General features: G+C 49.3%; 1 protein-coding gene across 1 annotated transcript in view; it reads right to left on the reverse strand.

The window, feature by feature from the left end:
• Window positions 1-369: 369 nt before the first annotated feature.
• The window catches only part of PAK5 (p21 (RAC1) activated kinase 5), a 56,433-nt gene continuing 39,826 nt past the window's right edge, over window positions 370-16,976 (reverse strand). Inside the window, exons 4-9 of the mRNA XM_032185848.1 lie at window positions 11,954-12,445; window positions 8,644-8,777; window positions 6,476-6,602; window positions 3,322-3,447; window positions 1,810-1,944; window positions 370-1,116 (exon numbers count right to left, since the gene is read on the reverse strand). Of these exons, the coding sequence (XP_032041739.1) occupies window positions 961-1,116; window positions 1,810-1,944; window positions 3,322-3,447; window positions 6,476-6,602; window positions 8,644-8,777; window positions 11,954-12,445 (1,170 nt within the window). The 3' untranslated portion in view covers window positions 370-960. The remainder of the gene's footprint in view (window positions 1,117-1,809; window positions 1,945-3,321; window positions 3,448-6,475; window positions 6,603-8,643; window positions 8,778-11,953; window positions 12,446-16,976) is intronic.

Genomic DNA, 16,976 nt, shown 5'->3' on the forward strand with positions numbered 1-16,976 from the left:
TCCAGAGCATGACATAACTAACAGGTATTTTTGCAGTAACAAAACTGACATTGCAGCAGCGTAAAGTGAAGGGAGCGCCATGTTTTTAGATGACCCTTGAGCAAAGGTACAGCTGATGCGTTAGTTCCCACCGATGGAGGGAGGAGGGAGGCCCTGACGACCTGCAGTGTGCAGCAGAAGCTCTGACTGCAACCACGTAACCAGAAGCCCTGAGAGGGCAAGCACCCAACGCGAGTGCTCTGACAGTGTTGGTAGCGTCGGCTCCCGTCGCTCTTCAGGCTGCTGTGACGGTGGGATGAATGCTCTCATCACCCCAATGGAAAATCTGCCAAAATTTCTTCCTTTCTAAAGGACTTTTTTTTTTTTTTCCCGTATTCAAAAGGGTTAAAAAAGTAGGAAACTTTATCTTCTCAAATTCTTGCTAAGTTACACTTATAACTTCAACTAGCACAACAGTTACATGACAAAGTACTGCAAATTATCAAAAGTACTGTACAGAAAATTACAAATTCATTTCAAAATACATTACGCTGCTATGACTGAGATTAAAAAGTGCTTCTTTTTTTGCCAGAAAAATGTTCTTCTGAAATAGAAGTGCCGTAGCCTTTCCTTCTGCACTGAAAGTCTGGTGTTTCGCTCTGGTTGTGCTATCCACTGTTAATTACCTTTTCCACTTTGTTTGCATTTGGCGCCTTCTGCCTGGATGGCCAAGATGAGAGTGCAGCCATGGTCTGTGGCAGAGCATGGCTATGCAGGTGGTGGCTAGGATTGCCCCCGAGTCCTTTGCAGCCCCAGGAAGCTCTCCCTTGTTTTTTTCATGCACCGCGTTATTTCCACAGGGTGGGTTTTCCTTCACAAGGTTTTGCTCGCCTTTTCCCGTGGCTCCCATGCAACCACTGGGAATCCTGCACGGCCCTTACCTGGCCTCTGCACCAGCCTCCTCCCAAAACGTCACCAGGTTCAGCGGTGTCTGTGCTGCCTCATGAGGGGCACGATGCAAGAAGGGGGCCCAGCCAGTTTGAGGAACGGGTGTCTCAACAGTTCCTGTGCTGTGGCTCTCTGCGAGGGCTCCCGCACCAGCATCAAGTCCAAGAAGCCCCGGAGGACGGAGGAGACCTGCAACAGCGTGCTGGCATTAGGGGCAGACAAAGAGAAGCGGTTCCAGCCTACGCTGGGTCTTTGCATGCTATTTTCTTGGGAAGACAAAGGGCACTGTGAGTTGTCCTATGACAAAGATGCACTGAACTGGAGGACCGTGCATCTTCTACGTGCCATTCATGTTGAAAGCACTGTGGTGCAGAACAGCACACAATACAGAGCTTTCTATGTGGCGTGTGAAAAGCAGTAACACGCCTGGTATTACTGCTGAGGGCATGGGTCTGACTTTACCCAGATCGTAGAATCATAGAATATCCCGAGTTGGAAGGGACCCACAAGGATCATCAAGTCAAATAGGAGATCCCCAAAGCTTTGGCAGTGGGCACAGATGCACCAGCCCACACAGAGCTGGCCTTCTGTGCTGCCTTGCTCTGGTCCTCAGGCAGCGTGGGAAGTGCCTGGATGGCGAAGCTCTGCCCAGACCCCCTGCTCCACCACTCACTGCTGAAGCAAAGCCAAGGGCGGGCACAGAAGGGCTGGTGTGCTGCTGGCTTACACCTCCTGACCTCCCCCAGCCAGTCTTATGTAGCACCCACTGCTCCAGATGGCACCCAAACACACACTACATGCTTTGGGCAGGGCAATGTGTGGCTGTGACTTTAGTACAGCATTTGTATGTGCAAGACCCTCCTCACCAGTGGAACATCTGACCTTGTGCATGTCCTTCACCCGGGGCGGTAAGTTGTCCCGGATTCGGCGCATGGCTTGCAGCGGTGGCTCGTTGAAATAGGGCGGCTCGCCGTCTATCATCTCGATCACCATGATGCCCAGGGACCAGATGTCCACCTGCAACACGGGTGGGTCAGAAACACCACTGGGAGCACAGGGAGGGGGTGACAGGCTCAGCACTGGGGTGCATGTAAACTTTACAGCACGCACACGCGCACACACGCTGTCTGCATCCATCGTAAGCCAGCAGTCTGGTGAACCATCACCTTTCTTTTTTTTTTAACCAGCTGAAAACAATTTTTGTTTCTGAGTGTTAGCATTAAAGAAATAAATTAGAAAGGCTGTTAAAAACGGTCTGCAGCTGGTTTAGGTGATGTGCACTGGAACCATGGCCAAGGCAGGCTTGTTGCAGAGGCTGACCTCACCCCGTGGTGCAGTGCTCCAGCTGCACCCACCGAGTACTTACCCTGGGTTGGCCCCACCATGGTACAGAGGTGTGCAGTGCGTGGAGGAGCGATGTACAGCAGCTGCTGCGCAGTCAGTGACACTATTTCCCCTGGATCCTACCAACTATAGGAAATCCTGCTTACCCCAAGGCAGATGCAAGCATTTACTACGGCCAGGCCCACTCCCTGCAGTCGCAGTTAGCACATTATATAATCCCCTTGGAAAATGATTCAGCTTCACACTTTTTTTTTTTTTTTTTGTGGTCTACTGCAACACTTCTCCAGAATCCCACTCAGCTGATGACTGTAATTTCTGTCATTTGCCAGCCCAAATACATGCAAGGGCAGTTCATACTTATATACTCCTTTGCCGACACTCTCCCTCGGCTTCAATACTTTATTTTTGCTTTGCCTACTAGTGGGAAACCTAACGTATCTTTAAGTTCAGGCACTTTATAATCCCTCCAGTGTTATTAATGGGCTAATAATAGCTGCTGTTATTGTCCCTGAAATGTCTCCTACAACACCACGTGCACTAGGTGAGTGCCAGCGCCTGCAGGGTGCTCACAGGGGAGGAGCTCTCCCTGCCGAGGCCAGCCCAGGCCCGTCTGCGTGAGGTGAAGGTGCCTTGACAGCTCTCAGGTCTTGGCTGCACAGCTCCTCTCCGCTCCTGTGTGTGCAGAGGGGAAAAGAGCATGGGAGCGGGCGTGGGGCTGCTCTCTGCAGCGGTTCCTACAGGCAGCATCAAGTAGAAGCTGACCATGCAGAGGAGCAGAGGAGTCCCTGTCTCTGTGGAGGGAGGGCCAGGGGCTGACTGTCCCAGGCTGGCTGCGCAAGTGTGCTGTGACTGGGAGCTTCGTAATGGGTGGGTTACGGCCCTGCAGAGCCACAGATCCCCCCGACAGGCCTATTCCACTTTTATCTCTGGAAGTGCAAGACACCGTTCAGTGCTCTAACCAGTTGTTCTCTGCCCACACATCACAGAAAAAACACATTCAAACATGGCATGGTGTTAATACTCTGGGGCAAACACAAGTGCTGCGCTCACCTCGGTGCCGTAGGGCATACGGGAGATCACCTCCGGTGCCATCCAGTACGGCGTCCCGACCAGAGACTTCCTCCTCGGCACCTCCTTTGACACCTGGGCGCAGAACCCAAAGTCGGACAATTTGATCTGGAAAGCAAAGAAAAAGAAAGAGCCTCTCTTGACTAACAAGGCACATGTTCGCCCCGGGCACCGGTGTCCCCAGGAGACCCCTGTCTCCAGTTGGAGCTGCTGGGGCTGGGAACGAGCTGCGGTGTTAGTGTGGGACAGGGCGGCTGCACACTTTTGGAAGTGTGGTTGTAGACAACAACACGTCCTGGGGAACATGCGGCTAATTGAAAAGGAAGGGAAAGAAGTAGGAGAGGCCGGCAGTGGTGCTCGTTACTAAGATCACCTGTCATAGCTCCTTGTCTCTCAGCCAGCAGAAGCTACAGAGGTGATAGCTGGCTTATAGTATTTTAAAAACATTAACTTGGAAAGCAAAACATTCCAAACTAGCAGTATTTATAATTAATCTATTATTGCAAATATATAAACACCATGTTTGCAGCGCACGTACGTATACTAATATTCAATAATGTACATACTGCAAGTGGTACTTATCACTCCTCTTATTTATATGGGGTTTATGATCTATGAGTTTGCCAAAAAACATCTGAAACAACTGGCATTCACCCCCTTTTCTTTTTCCACACAGAGCATAATTTAATGCTCAGAGAAAGCCATAGCCCAGCCAATGATTTTTCAAGATGAGGCCCTCACACTGCAGGCTATCACTAGAAACCTTCTCCCTTTAGTAAGGGAGCTAATTTGGGGCAGGCAGGGATAGGTAGAAGAGACGTTTCCAAAACGGCTGCAAGAGATGAGGGGACCTGCACCCAGTGCTGGGAACTCAGGAATTAAAGGCGGCACTGTCCTTGAGTAGCTGTGACAGTGACCTGAAATAGAAATAACGGGATACACGAGCACTCCGGAGAGCAGCTCTTGCTGCATCATGTGCCTGCTTGTACTTTATATGCAGATTTTTTTTTTTCCCCCAATAAAAATGCTGGAAAATTATGACCTTCCCGCTCCCTGTGGTTGTACAACACCAAGGTGAAAACTCCTCCAAGCCTAGACAAAATATGCTGGGCTGAGTTTCGGTGGCATCATCGCCTTCCAGAAACTGCTCAATTCTTAAGGCTGAATCACCGAAGGGGTTGGGTCAGAAGGGACCTCAAAGCCCACCCAGTTCCAACCCCCCCACCATGGGCAGGGCCCCCTCCCAGCAGCCCAGGCTGCCCCCAGCCCCATCCAGCCTGGCCTTGGGCACTGCCAGGGATGGGGCAGCCACAGCCCCTCTGGGCCTCCTGGGTCAGCGCCTCACCACCCTCTGAGTGAAGAATTTCTTCCTAATATCTCATCTAAACCCACCCTCTTTTAGTTTAAACCATTACCCCTTGTCCTATCACTACACCCCCTGACAAAGCATCCCTCCCCAGCTTTGCTGCCGCCCCCTTTAGGTACGGGAAGGCTGCTGTAAGATCGCCCCAGAGCCTTGCCTGCTGTGTTTGTTTGTTTTCCAAGTTATTTATTTGGAGGCCTAGAAGCTACCACTGAGGTTTTCTTGGAAGCTGTTCCACATGAAGATAGCCCCAGAGCCCTGAGCTACACACCACCCAGTGTGAAGACGGCCAGTGCCCAAGGTCCATTAACCGTGTATCCAACTGTGTACTCAGCACCTGGGGATGCGATGGGAGCCCAAAGCTCCAGGACAAGTCAAGTGGGAAGTTTCATAAATTGCAGCATTGTGTAGAGCAGCATTTTATTATAAGCACTTATTTGTTTTCTTTCTGATTCGGTACAGACCCTGCTTTTTAAAAAACTAAGGGTATTATTTTTGACAGAATTGCCAAATGATTGTTGGTATTTCTGAAACAAAGCCAATAATAGCCAAGTTCTCCATGCTAAATGTATTTTTCAGTTTACAGGATGAAGAATGGGAGAAATAACGCATATTTTGGAAGCAGAGCCCGATCTCCTTTTGTAGGAGTACAAGAGGTTTTGCATATCTATTGCTCATTCGAGTACATAAAAGAAGACGATTTTCTAAAAAAAGATAATTACACAACACAGCCATGAAGAAATCTGCAATGCAGATAATAAGTACTGGAGTAATGAGTATAATGAGGCACTGTATGCAGAGCCTGAAAGCAGATCAGATGCTATTTCAGCAACATGGATCAAAATTGCAACTGAAAAACTCCTACACACGTAGAATTTTCTTCCCCGCCAGGATTAACGGGAGCAGCCTGTGACCGCTGCAGGAAATCCCTCTCTTGGTGATATGGGAAGTGAATTATAAAAGCGAGCCTTTGCTTAGGGAATCGGAGTGGGACTGAGAAGCCGAAGGCTTTACCTTCTGCACCAGAAGATCTAGGTTTGCTTCCAGAGCGCCTGGGTGCTCCTGGGCTCAGTCCAACTGCTCCCTAAGCCTTGACTTAGACACGTGCGTAGCTCCACGAGAGCAACCCTGCAAACCCTGCCGACAGGACTCTCTGGCCATGACTGCCTTCGTTTTCAAATGAATTATTATAATGTGGCCACAAGGTGAGACACAAACTAGTGCAGAAATTAGGGTCTTCCATGTTACGGCGATTTCACTTCCTTTAACACAAGGCTTGGGGTGCCCTAAGTTTTAGGTGCCTCAGGTTTTATGGCTGTGTGCCCACAAGTACCACGGCTCAGACCCACCCTGTTCCTTGTAAGGAAACAGGAATTTCTTTGGGACTGAACAGTGATGAGGTATTTTAGTATTTTTTTTGCATGCAAACTTTATTTTGCTGATTAAGCAGGTCACGTGCATCGTTTTCTCTCCTTCCCTCCTCACTCATTCACACCACAAAGACCGATTCCCTGGTAGCAGCAGCCACCCAAGTAAATGAAAGCATGGGAAGGGTACTGTCACCAGGCTCCTACACATACCTCTGGTACAAGCTGCTCTCCCAGGGGGGTGTTTCAGCAGTAACGTGTAACATTTGCTTATGGGCTGAAGACAGACTCTTGAAATTAGGGTCACTTTGACAAGCCACACATGCAGCTGTTACATGACAGCCCCCACCAACCTGTTCCCCTTGCATGCCAGCGAGAGGCAGCAGGGGAAATGCTGGATGCTCACCCGCCCGTCGCTTGTGAGAAGGATGGAGTCGCTCTTGATGTCACGGTGGATGACGCCTTGGTTGTGCAGGTAGGACAGGGCTCTCAGGACAGACAGGCAGACGGTCGCTATCTGCTCCTCGTTCATCCTGAAACACCAAGGTGGAAAAACGCGCTGAGCATCAATGAAGAGAGCAAGGAGGGGTGCCTCACTCCTTGTGAGTGAGAGGCACCAAGTTCCCGTCCACACCAGTACTGGACAGCCAGCAGCCCTGCTAGGCAACAGCTCTGGAGCGACCCTCCAGCCCTGCTTCTGTTGAAGAAGGGAGATGCTGTGTAAGGAACAGCTCTGCGACAAGGTCTGGGGAAGTCTCCCTCTAGCATTAAAAAAAAAAAAACAGAGTATTTTATGCGATAAAGCGTGTTACAGTGAGCCTGTTTCCCTCTGGGAAATAATGGAAATGCCTTCTTTACAGTAACCTTACTGCTGCCAAGGAAGATAAATCAGTACTGGGATGGAATCAGGCACAGAATAAATACGAGAAATGCTCTAATTGTGCAGGCAAAACAGCAGGCCCTGGGTGTAACTTTATGAGCATTTCCTTTGCCTTTACAACTATTAGAAAAAATTGAGGATATTTCAGCAGAAAAATATACAGTGAGAGAATTATTGGGTCATTTCTGTGCTTTTCTAGAGAAGCCACCTGCTGCAGCACGGCAGCCACGGATGGGACAGGCTGCGTGCCGCGGCCCTGCTGCCCTGCTGGCAATCCCCAGTGGCTCTGCTACCCCCGCAGAAGCTTTAAAGCATTTCTGCCTTAACTTGGTGATGCTATTTGCAATATTTCAGCAACACCTTTAAGAGAAGGTCACGCAATGTAAAAAAGAAAAGAAAAAAAAAACACAGAACATTAAGGAATGACTATTCTGAGTCAAAAAATAGATGACAGCTCTTAAGAAGCAGTGTCCTGGGAACAGCTGTTTGCTGTTAAACTCCTGTCAGAAAATACCTCGGATAGAGCTTTTAATGTTTTGGGGAGCGGTGGTTAACAACTGACTTGCAATATTGTGATTTATTTTAGCATGTCAGCTAAGGCAACATGTAAAAATAAAATACCTAAATAAAATAAAACTTTATTTATTTTTTTTTGGCTAAGAGTAACACTAAACCATGAGGGAAGCCATTTTCATGTCTGATTTACTACTCTTTGCTGCTACTCTTTGCTTTTCTTCTTGCTCGCTTAAATGCTCTCCCACTGGATTGGTGTGGAAATATTTATTTTCTTTATTCCAAAGGAAGAATTAAACACAGTATTCCTCTTTCCGAGCCCATTTTATTCTGCTTATCAGGAAAAAGGTGAGTGAAGAGCAGATGTAAGGTGGGTTGCAAAATCTAATGGCTCTACTCAGAAGAGGAACTGGAAGAGAGAAGAGGCACTGGTCGGTGCACTACAGCTTTTGGACTGACGAATTGCTTTACAATATTAACTGAAACATGGGGACCAGCTCTACAGTAAGCACAAACACTGTGATATAAAAATAATTTTCACATTATGTCTCAGGCTCAGCTTGCAGTTAACATTTCTGACAGCATAGTTATGTGGGTTATGAGTATCAAGAGAAATCACCCCTACAACTGACACAGTTATGACAGCAAAGACAACAATACAGATCACCATAAGGGGAAAAGAAGTGCTTTTTTTTTGACATTTGGGGAGCTAACGGATAAAAGTCATCTCTCCTAAATTAACACTGAAAGCTCCAGCAAATCCCTGTCTACCAGCAAGCCCTTCCAGATATTTCTTTCCCTTCTATTTAAAAAAAACACCTGTACTGACAGAAATTCATCTGCAGTGGCTTCCTTATGCTGGTAAAGTGAGCGTGCTGCAGTGTGTGTATGTATGTATATAGGCACCCGCACACGTGCAGGTATAGCTGTATGTGTAGCTCTCTCTATAGCTGTATGTCTCTCTAGACACACACATATATAGCCATGTAAGCACATCCATGTATATATTTATATATCTCTTTTGCATGCATGCGTATTTTATGCACGTTTTGCATGTTTGTATAGATGTGTGATGCGTGTGCATCTATATAAACAGACACATACAGCCACACAAAACCCCCTCCAGGGGGCCAGGGGACACCCCCTCTGCTCTCCTCAGCGTGAGGCGAGCACCAACCCACCTGGTGTGAGTCACTATGTCTGTCAAAGCGCCGCCCTCCAGAAACTCCATCACAACCCACAGCTCATCGCCAACAAGGTAACTGTTGTACATGTCAACCACGTTTTCGTGATGGTAATCTCTCATGATTACAACCTGTGAGGAAGAGAAAGGGGGTGTGTGAATTGCTACAAGCACTCTCTGACCTTCTTTTTCGCTGTACTTTTCTCTCTGTGCTTAGTAAAGGCTCTGCTATGAATCACAGCCTCACTCATCCTTGTGCCAACGCATAAACAAAATCAATCTATTTACATAAAATAACAGTCATCGTAAATGCATTAGGAAAAAGGAAGAATCTTTAGTTGCTAAATTATAAGTGGTAAATAATTGTGTTTTATGCCATACTGCAGGGACAGGACTGTTTACTTCAGTGCCTTCTTACTGCCAGGCGCTTTCAGTACAACACAGATGATTTTTTTGACCCAATCAATTGCTCAGCCCATCAAAGTCTTCTTCATCAGGAAGTAAACGCCACTTTGCACAGAATCTTAACAGAAAGCTGATAATATAGGGGCAATTATAAGGCATTAAAGGGCTCTGAGTCCCCTGGGCTGCTGACCACACCATGGGCAATGAAATGGGGAGAGCAGCACAGGAGCTGTGGGGTTAGGGAGCAGACTGCCGATAGGCATTATAGCTCGAGTGACTGGGAGGGACCAAGATTAGCTCCACTCTGCTCCTGGGTGCTCCCAAATGTTGCCTTAATTGTGCATTTTGCTATTATATATGTTAAAATGAAGAACTACAAGGATATAGTTTCTCATTCCTCACTTCAGTCTAGCTTGTCTGGATATGCAATAGCATCTTCACTTAAATCCGAATAGTTTAATAGTGCAGAAAGGATGATGGCTAAGAAGGGGTGTGCAGTTATGCTTTTAAAACACTCTGTGGTTATAAATCGTAATGGCAAGTGCTGGAATAATTAGTGTCTTGAGTCATGGTGTATAGGTGAATCTGCTACACAGGTGCCCTGCATGCCTGCTCCTCGTACCAGCTGGGTGCAGGACGTCCCCCAGCTCAGGCTGCAACGCTGGACCTCAGTGCCTCCAGCCCTTGGTTAGGGAGGACGCGGTCATGCACAACCCCTTCAAGTCAGCAGGAATTTCTCTCCCTGTGAAATCTGCTAGATGTGTTTGCCTCCATGGTCAATTGTATTTCTAATGTACTTACTGTTTTGACTTCCAGTGCTTTGAACTACTGAAGTTTTAAAACAAAAAGCTGTAGGAGAGCTGGGAATTTGGGACAACACCTTGTCCAGAGGTGCAGCCGTGAGAAGCGCTGGGTTCTTGTGTAAAGCATGGGACAAAACTAACAAAACTCAAGGAGAATAAGCTTAATTGAATGATTACAGTTTCATTTTACAACTAACACAAAACAGATCCTGGGCCAAGCTTTACTTTAGAGCTGTGAGCACGCCAGGTAGGAGCGGAGGCGCAGGATGCCTCAGCAGATCCCTGTGAGCCTGAGCACCACGTCTAGGAGTGAACGTACAGGACTGGGACTACAGGAACAGCAGCTCAGGCAAGGTGGGGACAACAGCCACACGATAGTGAGGGGTGCCAGAAAGGGGAATGGGACAGAAAAGAACAGCAAGGGAAGGCTTTGATTGCCCCTGTGTAGATGGAGGGAGGCATGCTGGAAAGAAATTTTCAGATGAGGCGAGTGAGTGGAGCGTGTCAGGGAAGCAGCCTGGCCCCGCACAGCATGTACAACCTGCTGCAAGATGTTACCACTCATGAGATGCTCTGTTAGAGCTACGCAGAGCAATTCAGTGCAGTCTTCCAGCAGAGGCAAAATAAAGCCAAAATACCCAGCATGGTCATGGACTGCAGAAAGGAGAACTGTGTAGAAATGAGCAAGGTTTATTGGAAAGCTCCTAGGAAGCAACAATCGGGCCATGGCTTGGATGTCTGGCACCCTCTCCGCCATCAGGGAGCCCAAATTTTCCCTCTGTAGGGCTGTGTTTGATGCAGCAGAGGGTCTGTCTCTGGCCAAATGGCAGTAGAGGAGGTTTCGGGAGGGACTGGCACAATGCACAGTGACAAGTGCACCCAGGAGGACAGTGCTGACCTCAAGTCCTAAAGGAAATGGAGTACAAATTGGCTGAGCTGCCACCACTGTGACTAACCCATTGCTTGTAAGCACCCAAAGCGCAGGAAGTGGTGAGTGTCACCCCTGGGCTCAAGGGGACCCTGGGGAGACCGAAACAACCACAGGTTGATCCAGCTTCTGTGCTCGGCAAGCTACTGGAAATAGTAGCTGCTATCATGTCACTAACAATCACAGTATGATATAACAGGGAACAGCATAGAAATTTGTGCCTCAAAGTCCTCTTAGAGTTTTTTTACAGTGTGCAGTCCTGCTCGAGACTAGTCTGCTGGGATTTCAAGGAGGTGCCAGATCAGAAGTCTTTAAAGAAAATCTTTCAGTATTTAAAAAATGTGAAAGGAAACCAGACTTCCATGTGCTGAACGAGGAGCCTGCTACAGCTAAAATTCAGGAAACAAGAGATAGGATCAAGTGTTTCTCACAAGAGGTTTCCCTAGGGACCTGCAGTGTTTCTGGCATTGATCAGCGTATCTGTAAGTAAGTGATCTCGAAAAGAGAGGAGAATACACAGCACTGATGTCTACAGGAGGGTAAGAATTAAAAAGGAGAAACTCTTCACACTGCAGAAGGAACCCACAGCACCGAACAGACGGATGAAAAAATGGCAAAGGAAAATCAGTGTTCTTAAATTTAAAATAATGGGCATGGGAAAAACAATTCTGTGTAACCAGCAGTGGTCTCTGAACTGGCTATAACCTCTCAGGAGATGTGGGAATTAATATAGATGGTTCCATGAAAAAGGGACGGTCAGCTCTTTGCTTACTAACCCACAAGAAAGCAAAGCATTAGGAGGGAAAGGAAGAATAAAATAAGCATGTGAATGTCCGAGTACGGTGCATATGCTTCTTAAATAGTCGGGTTAGTCTGGATCCTCCACCTCAAGGAATAAACTCTACCAGAAAACGGTGTGAAAAAGGCAACTGGGCTGTGTCTATGCAGCTGCAGGCTGCATGCACCAGCTGGTAGATTTCTTAGTTGTTCCCTGTGACTTCCCACCATGTTACAGGTGTGAAGCCAGGAGGAGCCGTAGCTCATCTGAAACCGGTCTGGTTATTTTAGACACCACAGACGAGCACAGGGCTCAGCACCTCTTTTAGGCAGACCTGAGGGCCACAGTGGGTCTTCAGTCCCCGTTTCAGGCCGCGCTACCCGGAGCAACGCACCTCATTGAAGAGCAGCTCCCTCCTCTGCTGCTTCCTGAGATCCATCTTCTTCACGGCCACCTGCTTGCCCGTGTGCTTCTCGGTGGCGATGCAGACAATCCCCGTGGAGCCCTCCCCGATCTTGATGAAGCTGTCCAGGTACTCCCGGGGGTCGCCGGGGCTGACGACCAGCTGCAGGGCGGCTCGGAACTGTTCGTGGGACACCCTGGAGGGCTGCTGGTCCGAGGAGGAGCCCCAGCTGGGCGGAGGGTAAGCACTTGAAGTGATACTGGGGGAGCTGGGGTAGGAGGCGGTGGAAATATAGGGAGAGCCGGGCTGGAGGGGTGGCTGGTGATAGTGGGACGCTTTGTGGTAGACCAGGGGGTACTGGTAGCTGCTGCTGGAGTAGCTGACTTTGCTCTGACTTTGAGGTAGCTTTGCTGGGCCCCGTGGGTAGGTGTCCGACCCGGAGAGCGGCGGGCTGACTACCAGCTGCGCTCGGTCGTAATCCACCTGCAACACAAAAGCAGAAGGTGAAGATGGGTGCAGAGACGGGTTTTCAGCCAGCCCTCACCGCTCGGCTCGTGCTCAGCACCCCAGACGTGCTCAGTGGGGTGCCAGCACAGCATGCTCCTGCATGGACCCGTTCTTGTCCAATGGACACCGCTGGTATCCATTTTTATGGCCAGGTACCCATTTGCAGACATCCTAATCTTTGTTTAATGACAGCATAGGCTCCAAAAAAACGTATTTGCTCTGTATTTGCAGTTCCTTGCAGGTTCTCTGGGCCATTTTCTCCAATAATCCACCCCAATCACAACTAGAAACCCTTTTGCAAATTCAAATTCGAGAGCAAATGCAGCCCCCATCCTGTTTCAGTTTTCTCTTTCCCCTTTTTATCCCCATTCAGCTTTAAAGAGCAGGGTCTTTAAGGGTTTTTAAGAGCTGCAGACCACAAAGCAAACAGCAAAGCAGCACCAAATTCAAGGTGCGGGGTAAATCCCGGGGAGTTCCCATTCGGCGAGCACGCGACCTGCTTGAGATGAGAGCTGGGAGCCACCCGGTGGAGTTTACAGAGGGACCTCCTCCGAGCGAGCCGTGACGAGGAGACTAATTCAATTTACCATTTCTTAAATCATTTTCTGAAGTGACACGCTCCTTAACTGCGGTGTCACGAAACTGCTAATTTTCATCTGAAATCAGAGAGAATCGCGAGGAGATGATCCCGGAGGGAGGCCTTTGTCCCTTGCAGGTTCCTTTCTTTTATTCTCCCAAGCTTTTCTAAGCTTCTCACACTGCAAGCAGATGAATACTGCACCTTCACAAACAAAACACCTCGTCTCCATCCAAACAGACAAAAGGACGTAAGACAAAAAAATGCATCCGAAACAAGAACATGGTTTTCCTTTTCCCCAGAAAACAGCAGCTCCACACTGATGATATAACGTATGTGACTCCTGACGACACATGGAGCATCGAGGGGCGGGGGGGTGGTCAGACACAGGCTGGCGATGTAGCACAATTACAAATAATTACGGCGATGAATTCATTTAATCAATCAATTTGGGTGGCGGCGCGCAGGGGGTGGACAGAGCAGCGGAGCCGGCGCAGCTCCCGGGGCCTGCTCCTGCTGCTGGCTGCCAGCCAGGAGCCCCTGATCCGTGTTAGTTAAACGCACATTAATCTGAATTTGGCAGTGTAATCAAGGACCCAACTGAACTGTGAAATTGAATTCTGCGGTGGAACATCGTTTGACCGTTTTATGCTACGACTGCAAAAAAAAAAAAAAAAAAAAAAAAAAAGGAAAAGAGAAAGAGAAAAAAAAAAATCTGCCGCAGCATCCATTTATCACCGCGCCCCGCTGCGCAGCGAGGAGGAGTTTCCAGCCTGGGTGCGGGGAGAGTGCTCGCCTCTTCCTCGTGCCTCTTCCTCAGCGGGAAGGGGGAGGCCTCGGCACCGGGGCTGCCCTCTGGGTTCCCTCCTGCCGCAGCCACAGCTCTCAGCCACACGGCCGGGAGGCTGCACTGGTGTGACAGCACGTGCAGGTGGTTCGGGGCATCCTCGCGCTTCCTCCGTCACGCGGAGAGCTGTGGATAGAAGGGGGTCAGGGCACCACGAACTGCACGCAGGGCATTGCGGCCGCCAAGCTGATTAACACCGAGAATTGCGCCGGTGCTTCAGGGCAGGGAGGGGAGCTCGGTTACCCCGTCCGTCCTGTAGATCTCCGTACACAGAGCCACCCGAATTAGCGATTAGACTGTAAAAAAACCTATTTTTAAAATTCAGAAGGGGAAAGCCCAGTCTAGAAATTCAAGCTAGATAAATCCGTACCGAGGAACTGAGCATGCCCTGTGCTGACATAGTAAAAGGCAAACTCCGGGGCCGAGCGGTCTTTCTCCAAATTATCGAAAGCTTTGTGAAGTTAGCATTTGATAACCAGCTTGCAGCACAAGGTAAACCCAGGCAATACCTGAATGCCAAGCAATCCTACAAAAAAACAGGAGCACGAGTGACCAAATCAGCCCCACCTCTCCTCCCGGGCTGTATCCGTATGCAGTTCTTCGCATCAGGGCAAACCTGACCACCCTTATTCTACTAATAATTCCATTCTGCTACTGAATGCAATTACCTGCTGAAAGGAAAGCCTTTAAATACTACAAAGGAGAGAAAAAAGCAGCCCTGCTCTCCTGCACCAGCAGGTCAAGGGGGCAGATGAGGCTGTGACACGCCATCCATCACAGCTCCGCAGCGCACGGTGATGCCCTGCTGCTCCGTGCGGGTCACTTGGCTGCCTCGCAGCACCACCCAGCTCCCTGCAGCAGACAATTTTTGCTGCTAAAGGTGGAAATAATGCCGTGTGCAAACTCAGGGTAGCTCCCAGGCTGATGACAGCAGCCCCCATCCTGGGTGATCTGCAGTCGCTGAAAGCGCGAGTGCTGGCACGATGGGCTGCGGTGGTGACAGCAGCCACAGCACTGCAGCCAGAGCCAGCTCCTTCCCCGGGGCCAGGCAGCCCCTGGCAAGATGGGGTTGCCTGTCGGTAAATGGAAAATAAGATTTCACTTGGATTAGGTTTCGGCTTGCTGAAATGAAAGGTGTGGAAGGGACGGCTGTAAATCACATGGGGGTAGCAAGGGAAAAGGCTCGTCTCTACCGAGCTGCCGCTGGAAATCTTGGAGACTCCCTGTTCCACGCATGGCGGTGCTTGTGGGAAGCTCCTGACACATGAATGGAAAAATAGAGAAAAAAGGAGAGGGCTCCTGGTTCTGCCTTCACTGGGCTGGAAACATCCTGCTGGTGCAGAGTGCCTGCACAACACAGCAGGGCAAGAGCAGCGCTGAGCTGTGGCCAGGTGAGAGCGAGACCTCTGCCCTGGTGCGGCGCGATGGGGCAAAGACAGGGAGAGCAGGAACCACGGCCCCTGGCAGGAGGGACAGGAAAGGGTCACGGGGAACCACTGCAAAAAAAGTGATGGCAAAGGAGCTTCAAAGTAACAGGGTGCAGTTCAAAAGGGCCTGGGTTGAAGAGGAGGGTGAAGGAGAAACCTGCACTACAGGCTGCCCAGAAATAGGAGGAGACCTTCGTGCAGTACGCAGACTTGGGATGGGTTTGGGATGTGGCAGTACTGAGGTGGCTCCCTTTTGTTCAATGCGTTTTGAAGCCACACAGCTGTGCCTGCAGACTTTTTCAGCGCTTATGTTTTTTTCCCTTTTTAATTCTTCTTTAAAGCCAATCTCATTTGTACAATATCTGATCTGAGCCCTGATTCTCATTTCGTAAACCCATTTAATGAACCATTATCTTACTAATGCCTCCTTGAAAAGAAGCCTCCTCAACAATCAGCCGAGGCACGGAGCTGCCGTTCGCTCCCCGGAGCTGCGGATGTGTTTGGGGACTGAAACTGCTGCATCTAGCAGTGAATCATCCAGTTTCACCGTACCGAGCCCGTAGGAGTGTTTTTGGTGCTCTAAGGGGAGAAACAGCTCACAATGAATCTTGTGAATCTTTTTTTTTTTTCCCAGAACTCATGCTTTAACTCCTCACCCCTGCACACAGGTAACTGCACACCCGCAGCCCTCTCACCACAGCCCAAGCCCAGAAAACGCGCAGGAGGAGATGTGGTCACTTTTCTCCTCCCCCCCCCCATAATTTACCCTCAAACTCAAAAGGCCAGATTTGTGCTTTGATGAAATCTGGGAAAAAAAAAAAAAGAAAAAAAAAAGCATTGTTTCATTTTTTCATTTCACCACAGGGCGCTGATGAGAACTTCGGACCTCAGCATTACAAAGCAGACAAAGCCCGAGTGCACGCCTCTGGTATGAGGCTATGGGACGACTTCTTGGGCTGAAGCTGCCAGGACCAGGTTCTCAGCGCTGACAGCCCAGACAAAAACGTGCTGTGCACATCAGCACTGAGCAGCAGAAAGGATGGTGGCGCTTGACAACTGCCAACCCCAGCACATCTGGCACGTGCCGGCACACCAGGGCCACTCCAGCCCTGGGAAACGCACTCTCATCTCGGTGCCTGTTGCTAAGGGAACCTGGTAATGCTCAGTGTGATCTGCACTGAAAAAAAAGGAAACCCCCTCTTGTGGAACAGTGGATGTCATCTAATAAGGCATCTGTCATCTGGTAAGGCTTTTCCATCTAATAACCATGCGGGTCATCATCAGAGCGAGGTGCCTGGATGGGTGAGCAAAGAGCTATTCCCTCAGCTGGACAAACCAGCCAGCTATGGGAAGTCCCGTGGGGTGGCCTCGTGGATGATATTCCTTGTGTGCCTCGGAGGAGGCTGAGCAGGCCACAGCATCTCTAGAGGAGCTGCTGGTAGGTAGCACATCTGAGCTGCTCTTTTGCACCCTGAGCCTGTTTCTTTTTTCATCGTTGTTTCCTACAACTGTGTTGGGTGAGAGAAGAGACTGTGATCTTATTTCGCTGCTTCAAAATGAAGCAGAGAGGGGTAAGCCCCTGCTCTCATTAGCAGCAGAGTGTTAATAAACCCTGTAATGCACCCAGAAACCTGTCAGCCTTGTGGCTGTGTGGGC

Source organism: Aythya fuligula, chromosome 3 (genome assembly GCF_009819795.1).
Source record: "Aythya fuligula isolate bAytFul2 chromosome 3, bAytFul2.pri, whole genome shotgun sequence".
Taxonomy (NCBI): domain Eukaryota; kingdom Metazoa; phylum Chordata; class Aves; order Anseriformes; family Anatidae; genus Aythya; species Aythya fuligula.